The following is a 12,065-nucleotide window of genomic DNA, read 5'->3' as shown; positions in this document are numbered from 1 at the left end:
GGGGCGGCCGGGGGGGGTGGGTGGGAGCTGGGGGACAATGAGACAGATCGGAATGTGGGGATCCCCCTTTCATCTCTGATCCCTTCTCCCTCTCTGCCCTGCTCTCTCCTGCTCTCACGCTCTTGCCCCTGCCCTGGATCTCTCCTAGTCAGGATACATTTGCTTTCCTCTGTTTGGCCAAAAAGCAGACCATCATGAAAAGTTGTGTTGTTATTTTTAAGCTTAGGAGGCTTTCCTGTTAACATATTTTCCTTTTCATCCAGATGGTAACTAACATCTATCAAATGCTTTCTCTCTGCCCCAGGCACCTTGCAAAGTCCTTTACATGAGTTGAATTAACTTCTGAATCCTCCCAGCAACCCTAGGAAACAGGTGCTATTTGTCCCCCCATTATACAGATGGGGGAACTGAGGCGCAGAGAGGTTAAATCCCTGGTACATGGCTGCAAGTGGCAGGGCTGACGTGTGAACCCAGGCTGCCAGCTCCCACCCAAGACTTTCTCTAAATAATCTCGAAGCCTTTGCTGGTGGCCTCCGCTCTCAAACCAGCATCTGATGTGCTTCCAGGCAGATATTCTTGTTTGCATGAGTGCATTCATTCATTCAGCAATCAAGCAAGCATTCAGTGGGGGCCTGGTGCAGTCTGGGGGACTCCTTTAAGGGAGGAAGCAGGGAAAATAAAGAGCCCCCCTACCCCCGGCATGAATCACAGGAAAAATCAGGTTAAATAGGGGGTGGTGGGAGTTCAGAGGGAACCTGGTCTCTTCCGGGTCTCAGATATGGAAAGCGTATCGTCTCCATCTCGCAGGGGAAGAGATGGCATACCAGAGCAAGGTGGGCGGGGGGAGGGCTCCACAAGATGCCTTAGCCTGGTGCCTGCACAGTCAGCCCTCAATCCACTGTGCTCTTTAGGTATTGGCTGTGCTTACTGCTCTTCATTCAACAGGCACTTATTGAGTGCCTGCTGTGTGCCAGGCTCAGGTGAGATGCACAGAGGGTAAACCATAATCCTTGCTTCAGGGCCTTCCCCTGACCGAGAGGGAACAGCGCAGACGCCAGCCAATCAGTTGTTTTCAGATGTAGACTGGTAGCACCAATACCTGCCGCCTCCACCCCCAGCCTCACTTGCTTGTTAAAATCCCCCCCAAGAGATTTGACAGTGGATTAAAAAGCAGAGAAGGCTGCTGCAGACGAGTAGTATTTCAGACGAAGAAAGTAACCTCCTTCATCTCAGCTGGCATTGGAGGTGGCATAGCAGTTGCAGTGGCTTTGTCCCTGGAAGGCCAACCCCGGGGCCACAGGGAGCTCTGGGGAGACAGAGCCTGGTGGCTGTTCCTCGCTCTGCAGGGCCTGTTTTGCACTTGCTGCTCTCCCTGCCTGGGATGCCTCTCCCTGGCAAAGCCGAGTCTTTCTCATCCTTCCAGGACTCAGGTCAATGGCATCTCCTCCAGGAGATCCCCTTCCCACCTCCCTCCACCGCTCCCTGTTTATTCACTCCTTCACTCTATCACAGGCTGACATGATCTGGGTTGCATGTGCTCTGGTGGACACTAGACCAGCCAGTGCCCCTCTGACTGCCTCAGCAGGTCCCTGTGTTGGTTCTCACTCTCCATAGTGCCCACCCGGGGCTCTCCCCCTCGACCCTCCTGTGTGCCCCGCTTGGCCTGGCTCCAGCAGGTGAGCGCACTGCATCCTGCCTGAGAGAACCGATGGCCGAGCGTGGCCTCCCCTCCCACCCCGAAACCATGTATCAGCTTCCCGCTTTGTCTCCCCTGGCCTGAAAGCCAGCTTCGTGGTGGAGGCCACTGGGTGAGCTCACTGTCTCCTGTCCCCTCCAGCCCAGCACTGTGCTGGCACTGGGATGGGCCACATAATTTGCAGAGCCCAGGGCAAAATGAAAGCGGGGACCCTTTATTCGTAGATCACGAAGAGCTGCAATGTGGCAATAGCAGAGCATTAAAGCCAGGTGTGAGCGTGGGGGCCTGGGCACCTACCGGGTCACATGCCTGTGGAGCCCACCCTGCGTGACACCCAGGAAGTGCTCAACAAACCTTTGTTGAAGGAAGCCGTCAGTGGAAGAAGGCAGGTGGAGGGGGCTTTCACAGTGCCTTGATTGACAGGTGGGCAGAGGCCCAGCCCTGGGCCCGGGGGCCCAGGACCCGCTCCACCTCACAGCCTGGAGCCTGTGTAATGGGGCCGGGATGTGACTGGAATGGCTACTGGGACCCACAGCCTTGCGTTCCTCTTCTCCTCGCCTGGCCTCTGGCCTCTCCTGTCCCCACCGATGTGGACCCTCAGGCTGCCGTCTTGTCCAGAAGCCCCCAAAAGGCTGCATGGCAGAACCACCTGTATGCTGCAGAAAACTCCGGAAGATCAGTCTCCCCTTTACCAGCCCTGGAGCTTCTGCCTCCCCCAAGTGAGGCTTAGCCAGGCCCCTCCCCCTAAAGGACACCCCCGTCCCCAGACTCAGCCCTTCACCTTTCATCCCAGAGTCCCTCTGGTCACCCTTCCTCTAGCCCATCATCGGGCAACCACTGGTTTGTGGGTTTGCCTCCTTGGGGCGGAAAAGGGAGGAGGCAAGATTGAACTTGATCACGGTACTCACTGCCACTCTGAGTCAAGTGTTATTTTGCTCCCAGTTTTACAATGAAACTGAGGCTCTGAAGAGCAGTAGTTTACTCAGGGTCCCACGGCGGGTTCTGGGTTGTCTGGGGCGCCTGTGTGCCATGCCCAGTGTGAGCTGGGCCCCAAGTGGGCAGCTCAGTGTCATTCGTGGGATGAATGAATGAGGGGACGGAAGAAAGGAGGCCAGGAGCATCTGGTGAGGTCTCAGGCACAGACACTCAGAGGTGAACTGGATGCAAGGCCAGCTGTGCGCTCCTCAGGTGTGGCCAGGCAGGGGGGCTGGTGGAGAGGGTCAGACAGTGACCGAGGGGCTTCCCTGGTGGTCCAGTGGGCAAGGCTCCACGCTCCCAATGCAGGGGGCCCGGGTTCGATCCCTGATCGGAGAACTAGATTCCACATCCGCGTGCATACCGCAACTGAGAGTCCACATGCTGCAACTAAGAGTTCGCATGCTGCAACTAAGAAGTCCGCACGCCACAACTAAAGATCCCGCATGCTGCAACTAAGACCCGGCACAACCAAAATAAATAGATAAATTAAAAAAATAAATAAATATTTTTTAAAAAAAGAGGTAGTGCCGGGCCGGGATATCTGGTCTCAGGCTGAGGAGTGGTTGGGCCCCCAAGGAAGGGAGGTGGGGAGGAATTCTCCAGCTCACGCAATTTCAGTCATCCAACAGATAACGACTGTGCAGCCACAGTGGCTACCAGGCCCTGGGCTCAAGGACATCTGAGAGAGTCCCACCTCGGCCCCCAGGGAGCTCTGTTTCTAGTGGGAAGGCAAGGCAATAAAGAAGGTACGAATAACTCAGTAATGCCAGACGGTGGGAGGAGGAGTTAAGGAAAATAGAACAGGTGTGCGCGGGGGTGACGAGGGGAAGGGACCTTATCTCCGACGGTCTGGGAGGAAGTGGCACCTGAGTGGCACCTGGAGGTGGAGGCTTGGCCAGATGGCAGGGGTGGGGAGGCAGACTGGGAGGGGAGAGAGTTCCAGGCAGAAGGACTGGCAAGTGCAAGAACAAGCTGGCGACAAGTTCGGGGAGGGATCCGCGTGTCTGGAGTAAGGCGGGGAGGGGGGGGGCAAGAGGCGAGAGGGCCCCGGGTGCCACCTCCGCCAGGAAGCCTTCTCGTGTCGCCGCGTTTCCTCGACACTCCCCCAGCTTGCTCTACCGCAGCGCAAATCCCATGGGTGCCGCTCAGGTCTCCTTCCCTGTCCGGACTACGAGTGCGGAGAAAGCAGGGCCGGCTCGGATTCCTCTCTCCGCATCCCCGCGGCGCCCGGCCCGGCGCTGGGCACCCTGTGGGCACTGGGTAAATATTTGCAGAGCGCACTAGAAGGAATGAATGAACCCATTGGGCGCCGCTGGGGGGAGGGCGGGGCCGAGGGCAGGTGGGAGGCCGCCGACGCGGGAGGGGCCCTCGGAAGCCCGTCCTCCTCCTCCCCCTCCCCCTCCCCCTCTCAGGCCCCAGCGCGCACCACTCTGGGGCTCCCGAGGCGGCCTCTCGTGCGATCAAGGGTGCGCAGGGCCGGGAGAGCGACCTGGGGCCCCTCTTCTGGGCGCCGGAGTTCGGAAGAGGGTGGGTCCCCGCCGCCCAAGAGCAAGAGCGCGAGAGGAGCCGGAGAAAGGAGCGCCCGCTCGCCCGCCGCCTCGCTGCCACCCCGGCGCTCGCTCTCCCGGCTCCTAGGTTTGCTGGCTGCTCCTCCCACCCGCGCCCGCCTCTTTGCTCGCGCTCGAGCCGGTTTCCGAGCCCCGCGGTGCGCCCGGGCGAGTGCGGGGCGAGGGGCCCCGGGGCCAGCGCCGAGCCGGGGGCGGGGGTCCGGGCAGAGCGCAGCCGGCCGGGGAGGGGCCATGTCCGGCGCGGGCGCAGAGGGGCCCGTCTACAGCAAGTGACCGAGCGGCGTGGACGGCCGCCTGCCCCGCTCCGTCACCTGGGGCGGCGCGGGCCCCGGTGCCGGGTGCCCGGAGCCCGGGTCGCGCGTAGAGCCGGCGCGATGCACGTGCGCTCGCTGCGCGTCGCGGCGCCCCACAGCTTCGTGGCGCTCTGGGCGCCCCTGTTCCTGCTGCGCTCCGCCCTGGCCGACTTCAGCCTGGACAACGAGGTGCACTCAAGCTTCATCCACCGGCGCCTCCGCAGCCAGGAGCGGCGGGAGATGCAGCGCGAGATCCTCTCCATCTTGGGCTTGCCCCATCGCCCGCGTCCCCACCTCCAGGGCAAGCACAACTCGGCGCCCATGTTCATGCTGGACCTGTACAATGCCATGGCGGTGGAGGAGGGCGGCGGGCCCGACGGCCAGGGCTTCTCCTACCCCTACAAGGCCGTCTTCAGTACCCAAGGCCCCCCTCTGGCCAGCCTGCAAGACAGCCACTTTCTCACCGACGCCGACATGGTCATGAGCTTCGTCAACCTCGGTGAGTGAGGGCGGGAGGGAGGGGTGCGCGTCTCGGCCAGGAGTCGCTTTGGGACAGGGAGGGCGCCGCGTCTTACATCCAGCCCGCCCATCTTTCCACTCCCGGTAGTTTTCAAAACGGCAGTGCCTGGCCGAGGGCCTCCCACCCCCCTGCCTTAGTGGACCCCAAGCTACGCGCGCCCCAGGTAGGGCGAGCCGGGCTCATCTGGCCTGTGGGAGTTCGGGGGAAGTAGGGACCGGTCTGAAGCCCTCTCTGGGTTTAGTCGGCGACTGCACCTCTGGGGCGGGAGGCGCAGGGCGGGCCGCGGCTCAGTTCAAAGCGCGGGGCTCGGTCATGTGAGCTGTGCCTGTGCGGCTGGGCCCGCGCTACCTGCATTTAAAGGGCCCTGCTCCGCGAAGCTGACTTCCCGCCCTTTCTGAGCCCCTCTCTGCCCTGCCTGGCCCTGGCATCGCGGGCGTTGCGCTCCCTTCCCCGCCCTGGCAAGCCCTACCTGTCCCCTCGCGGTGCGCCCGCCGTAGCGTGCTGCGCGCCCCGAGCGCCTCGGGGCCCCTTTCCTGACCGCTGGGCGCCCCTCTCGCTCTCAGCTCTCCTGGCTGGAGCTGGGGGAAAAAACGTTGCCATTGCGACCTTTCTATTTTAAATATTTAATGATAGGTCCCGGACTGGCAGAATCCATTTTCAGCGTTTATCACGTGTGGCGCGCAAACCACGGCTTCTGGCTATTGGGTGGCGAGGGATCTCCCCGCAGACGCCGCCGGGGGAGGCTAGGGGACCCGGCTTCCGACTGGAGCCGCGACGGCCCCGGGGATCGGAGGCTGGAGCTGCGGCGGGGGTGGTGCCCTCGCTCCATCTGTGCACATTCACCAGACTTGCTCAGACTAACCCCCGACTGCGCGCTATAGGGCTCATGATCAAATATTTGGTTTCTGAGATAACACGCCCCGATAGCGCTGTTTCCCGAGCCGCTTTCATTCTACAAGTGTCACTTGCTGCGAAAATACGAACGAAGTCAAGACAGCAAACTCACGCCCACCGGCACTGTGTCAACAGGGAAATAATGACCCTGAAGCCCCCCGCGGGGCACCTGGGGCGTGGATGGAGGGCGCCGGGAAGCGCGGATCAACCTTAATGCTTCCCGCGCCAGATAAGGTCCCTGGAGTTCCCGGGACGCCATTGTCTGTCCTTAATAATAGCCCAAAATCAAATAGTGAAACGAGTTTCAGCGAGCAAGGGGTGGGAGGTTTAGCTGCCAAAATGACTTCAAGAAAGTTTAAATTATACTAGGCAGCCTGTTAGAATGAGACAGCTCCATATGTCCTGATTTAGAACAATCTCCAAGATGTATGGGGTGGAAAAAAGCAAGGTGCAGATCAGTGAGGTTACATACGTGCTTGTATATCATGCTTTCCCACTGGAGGAAGACGCCATGGATTGGAAATAGATTTTATGGGGGCAGGGCAGAACTGGGGCTGGGGCCTTAGGGATTTGGGAGCTGGGGCCTGATTTTTCATTGTCTGCAGTTTTGTGTATGATTTTTTTTTTCAATGTGTATTTGTGACCTATACTAGAAGCTAAAGAAAAATCCCAAATACGTACATATAAATAAATTAATTAAAGCAGAGCTCTGTATCCATCCTGAAGCCAGGGGTTAACCAGGGCCCTTTCTCTGGCTGGGGATTTATTGTATCTTCTGTTCTGTTGGATACCTGTGACTCCCAGTGAATGCCAGCAGGTCCCAGTGGCGGCCTTCAGAGCCTGGCTGAGGTCATTAAAAAGGTATTTGTAAGCCCTGGCTTCTGTGGAGGGCTCTGCAAACGCAGTGCAGAAAGCACCCCGCTGCTTACGGACCAACCGCGTGGCCAGACACGGGCTCCTCCCGTGCCCGAAAAGGACCAGGTTGCCACCTGGGCACCTCTGGGAAACTTGGGGCAGGGCTGTTTGCTGCCCCTTGGTAGCGGGGAGCAAGCTGGGACTTGTCTGAGAAGACCACAGCTGGGTGGTTTTCCTCCTCCGGCTGTACGCACACCTTTCAACCCGTTAGTCCCATTTCTTTCATCTTGAAAAGACAAAGACCGGCTTGTCTGAGCCTCTTAATCAGTCAGGCTGGCTTTGGGCTTTGTGGGACAGTCCTGACTTTCTCAGGTCTTGCTTTCTGGAGCATCACTCCAAATTAGATGGCAGAGTGGCTTTTCACAGAGTGCACTGACCTTGTTTTCTTTCTTTCTCAGTCCCTAAAACTTTCTCGGTAATTAGTTGGGTGAAGACCTGGACCGCAGTTGGGCAAGACTCTTCCTGTAGATATTTCTAAGGTTGCCCTTTAATTTCTGCTCGGCAGCAGCATGGGAATAAACGGCCTGTCCCTTCCATTTTGTGGGGTTCTGGGATTTTGCCACAGGAGGGGCTGGGGGGTAGCAGTGGGGTTGGAGGGGCCGTGTAGGAGACCTGCTTGGAAGCTGAGAAAAAGCACACGATTTTTCCTTGAATTGCAGATCATACTGACCTGTAACATACAAAGTTTTCTAAAGATGCGTTTAGTCTCACACTTCTGCTAAGAGTGAGAAAAACGTCGTTTGTTCATATGCAGCTATTACTTGTTACCTTGCAGGGGACCTGGGGGGGACCTCGAAGGGAAACTGACTTTCTCCACCACCCTCTCCTCCCCTCAAAGCCCCCTCCTCCTTCCAGCACCCCCTCCCTCCCTCACTGCATACCGCTGCTGTCCTGCAGTGCTCTGGGGGACTTGGGCCTGAAGTCTGAAGGCTTTTGCAGGGGCTGGTGCGTTTAGTCTTCCGTCTGCAGCCAAACTGGTTTTTGTTCCTCTAAGTCGTTCTCCTCAGAATTCAAGCTTTTTGCCAGGCTGAGTGGGATCTAAACTAGAGAGGGAACTAGAGGAGAATTTATGACAAAACCAGGTGCTGAGAATGAGGACCTCAGACCGCACCTTGTGACAAAGACCAGCCTGTACAATAAAGCCCCTGTAATGCTAGCTGAGCTGCCGGAGGGAGACTTACATCTTCCCAGGCTGGGCCTCTTAAGTTCAATGGCGAGATTTGTAAACTGGTTTGGATTAACAAGCCCCCAACTCCTCTGTGCAGACTGCTACCCTCTCTTAAACTGTCCCCAGGCAATGTGAGTTCTGCAGACTGAATCCCGAAGATAGCTGCCCTCCCCTGCTTCTTTCTTTGGAGAAATCCAGCAGCTCCTTTTGGGATCTTCTAAAGAAACCCCTGGTACTGGGGGTGTGCGACCCACATTTATCTCTGTCCAGGTTCTGAAGGAACTACATTTGTTTAATCTTTGAAGCTAAATTAAAAAGAGGGGAAGTTAGAAACCTATCCTTATTGGGCTCAGTGTCTAAAAGTGGCTTTTGTTAATGTAGCCGAGGAGTGGGGAGAAGGCTGTTCAGTTTTACTTTTATTTTATACCATCTGGCGATCCTTTTTGTTGACAAGTGTTTGGCATTAAGATCTCTCCTTTTGCCCCTTCAGAACAGGCCCTACCACTGTAGAGTATTAGAAAAAGATTCTGTTACAGTTTAAAACTTTCCTGCAGGGAGTGCCTGCCGAGGGAGCACAAGGCTGCAGGCGCTCGCAGCTGTAACCTGGCTTGTGTTAAAATTTGGAAGGGGCTGCCCCACATTCCAGCACTGGAGTGCCGGCCCTCACTGGTGAGCAGCCAGAGGTTAATATAGATGTCACACAGCCTTCCCTCCTTCTTTCTTTCTTTCTTTCTCTCTTTCTGCAGTGTCTTCGCTATAGGAGTGCACCAGCAGCTGTGTTTTTAGTAACCCTTTCAACATCACTTCTTTTAAACCTCATTTTCCTGCTTATATAAATCAAAGATCTTCTCCCGCCTCCCCCCAAGGATATATGTGACCCAGGTTTGAACTTTGGTGGGGGGGGGGGTCTTTGTATTTCCCTTCTGGAATCAGAGCAGGTTAAGGCCGAAGCCTGGATGCCAGCTCGCGTGGCCAGTTTTGGTGTTTATTCCAGAGTTGTCACTTGGTTGTGGGGCGGCCCTTGAAGGGGTAAGGGAGGAGGCCTAGGGAAGCGAAGCGGGGGCTTCTCTGAACGCACAGAGAGAGGAAACAGCTTCCGAGACGCAGCTCCTGCGAGCTTTCGGGTCGGGGCCTTCCGTAGCGTCGTAGCCTGTCAAGCCTCTGCCGGGATAAACACAGCTGGCCCGCGAACCCTTGACCAGCAGCGTGCCTGCGATGTGAGCGAATATCACGTGTCCACTGAGCTCGGAGAGGATGATGACTTCATTCCAGGGAGAGCCTCATCTAAGTTGATTGATCACCCCTATCGCTTTAATATCTTTTTTCCCCCTATTGGGTAAGGTCATATTTGGCCCATTGCAAGAATCAGAGTGTCCTAACACTCCCCCAGCCGCCACCCTTCCCCAGCCTGCCCATCCATTTCACCAGCTGACTATTTTGAATGGAGAGCCCTTTGCACCAAGTGGCTGGCCACGTTCATTCTTTGGCGATCACTCTTCAGACCTAGCCGGGGGCTGTCGGCATGGCTGCTTTTTGGCCGGCCTCTGCTTTAATGCACTCTGGCAGTGTCACCGGTCTTAGGGCACAGGCAGGGATGTGTGGGACCTGTCACGTTATTGTCAGAAGGAATGCACGGATTAGCCTGTAGAACGTGGCGGTGGGAGAGCGCTGCAGCTGTGTACACTTATTATAAAAGATTTAAGTCCCACTGGTAAAATCAGTACGTTGAATTGCATGACCCTCTGCTTTTAATTAGTTTAAGTCAAATGCGCCGGTGCCATTTTGCCTCCTCTCACCTTCGTGGGGTGAGGAAATACCAATATTTACATAGAAACTGTTAATTTGTGGTAAAAATGATAACGCATTTAGCTTTGCACACCCATAGTGCTGCGACTTGATGGATCCCGGATCAATGTGGAGTCGTGGGGTGATGTCACCTGGGCGAGGGGGCAGGGCGGCCACATCAGTGATGTTTGTCGCCTGGACCCAGGACCCAGGATGTGGTCGCAGGTGCCTGTACCGGTGGGTGCAGTGCGTGAAGAGGCTGGTCTTTCAAGAAACTAGCCGGCTCTGTCTTTGCAAGCCAGATATGTTGCGATTCAACCCCATGATGTAAAATCTTTTAAGCATTCTTACAAAATTGTGAAGCGAAGCGGCAGTTGCCTTTTTGGTTGTTTTGCGTCTGTTCTCCCAGCATGCTGGGTCCTTTGTACTGGGCAGCTCAAGGCACAGTACTTTATTTATTCCAGAGCTTCAGATGCTTTTCTTTCCAATTTCTGAAACAGTTTATAGAGGAAGGGGGGTGCTTTCAGTGCAAATGATCCCATGTACAACCACAGCTATTATGTGAACCGTTCGGTATTAGCTGTGTGTTCAGCTGCACTTGAAATCTGGGTTTTGCAGCAAATGGCATTTGACAAATAATATTTGACAAAAAATGTGACTTGGTATTTCTTAATATGGAACAGATATTTCCCAGTTAACCTTCTGCGGGGAAAAATTGCTCTAACCCGATGTGAAATGGCAGTGCCGATGAATACCAGGGCTGCCGCTGTGTGATTCCCCCGCTCTCCGAAGTGGAGTGTTTATGATTTGGGGGCATATTAGCAGTGCACGAAGCTTGACACTTACTTATGTGAGACTCAGAGTAGCATGTGCGATGCCGTCCTTTCAACATTTGTGTCGGGAGGCATTGCCGGGAGCCGAGAAAAGCCTTTGCTGATCCGCGTGGAGTGGATTGAATTAATGACAACTCCAAGAGCACCAGTTCTAGGGTAAATTGCTTTATTGTTTTGGAGCCAGGGTGCTTATAATCCGGTTCCTGTACAAACATGTTTAACGTGTGTTAATGCATTTGCAAACCAGGGCCTCTCAGCACAACCCTGCTTTTCATTAATTGATGTCGGTAGCATGGTACAGTATTTCAAAGAGCTGGCCAAGTATAAACTGTGTTTCCAATTTCCTTCCTTTCCTGTGTTTGGAATGCCAATGTTAATTTGTTCCCATGCAGGAGCAGGGGCTGCCAACTGCGGCTTTCTATAAAGGGCTTCACGGTGAAGGCTTCCAGCCCTCGCTGATGCTTGGGGCTGCCTGGCCAAGTTTCCTGACACTTTGCAGCTAATTCTGGGTGATATATGGAGTGGGGGGTTGGGGGGCTTCACTGCCGTGTAACGGAAGTTCTCGGTGACAGCAGAGGGTGTGACTTGGCAAGAGAGAACAGAATGGCATCCACACTGATTCTCTTTAGACACAGCTTCAACCCATGTGTCTGTTTCCACTGTGGTTGCCTATTAGCTGTGTGACCTTGAGCAAGTTACTTAACGTCTCTGAGTTTGTTTCTTCGTTTTAGAAATCTGGTTAAGAATCCCCTCCTCCACAGACCCTCATGAAGACAAAATCATATCTCTCGTGGGTAGAGTCGGGCACCAAGTAGGTGCACAATAAATGGTAAACCTTGTTTGTATTTTGGTGGCCAGATCACTATTCACTTTGGTATAATAGTCCAAATTTCCGTTTTTAAGTACTTGATCTTAAAGTACCAAGATTAAGCCACCCATGTCGTTTTAGAAATATGAAGAAAATGGCCCCAGAGATGTACATCTTTGTATATATGTGTATCCCCTGCCCCCCAACGACACGTGCATTTTCCTCCTCTTCAGAGATCAGTGAAATTTGAGCACACCAAACTTATTTGAGGATAAGTAGAGTCTAATGCTGACTTTCTCTTGATTTTAAGCATCTATGGCTATTTAAAAACTTTCCTGCTAGGGAACCTAAAACTTGTATGGGGGGTGTACAGGAACTCTCTACTATCCTTGTAACTTCTCTCTGAATCGAAAATTATTCCAAAATAAAAACTTTTAATTTCAAAAACTCGCATTACTGACATATTTCTTCCCACCCCTTCCTGGAAGGTGGTCAAAGTACAAATTGTCTTTTTCTTCATTCAAGGGAGTGACAAGCCCAAAGCATTCATTAACAGACCATCACAACTTCCCCATTTTTTATGGGAGCAGGTGCAAGACTGCCCCCC

General features: G+C 54.8%; 1 protein-coding gene across 2 annotated transcripts in view; it reads left to right on the top strand.

The window, feature by feature from the left end:
• The first annotated feature begins 4,097 nt into the window (after window positions 1-4,097).
• The window catches only part of BMP7 (bone morphogenetic protein 7), an 88,800-nt gene continuing 80,832 nt past the window's right edge, over window positions 4,098-12,065 (top strand). The window contains exon 1 of one of the 2 annotated variants that reach the window (XM_007449446.1): window positions 4,098-5,034. In XM_007449446.1, coding sequence (XP_007449508.1) covers window positions 4,617-5,034 — 418 coding nt within the window. In that variant the 5' untranslated portion in view covers window positions 4,098-4,616. The remainder of the gene's footprint in view (window positions 5,035-12,065) is intronic. The other variant, XM_007449447.1, reaches the window with a different exon arrangement.

The sequence above is a fragment of the Lipotes vexillifer genome, unplaced genomic scaffold (genome assembly GCF_000442215.2).
Source record: "Lipotes vexillifer unplaced genomic scaffold, Lipotes_vexillifer_v1.1 scaffold524, whole genome shotgun sequence".
NCBI lineage: Eukaryota > Metazoa > Chordata > Mammalia > Artiodactyla > Lipotidae > Lipotes > Lipotes vexillifer.
Note: the sequence above shows the minus strand (reverse complement) of the source record. Positions and strands in the feature narration are given on the sequence as shown.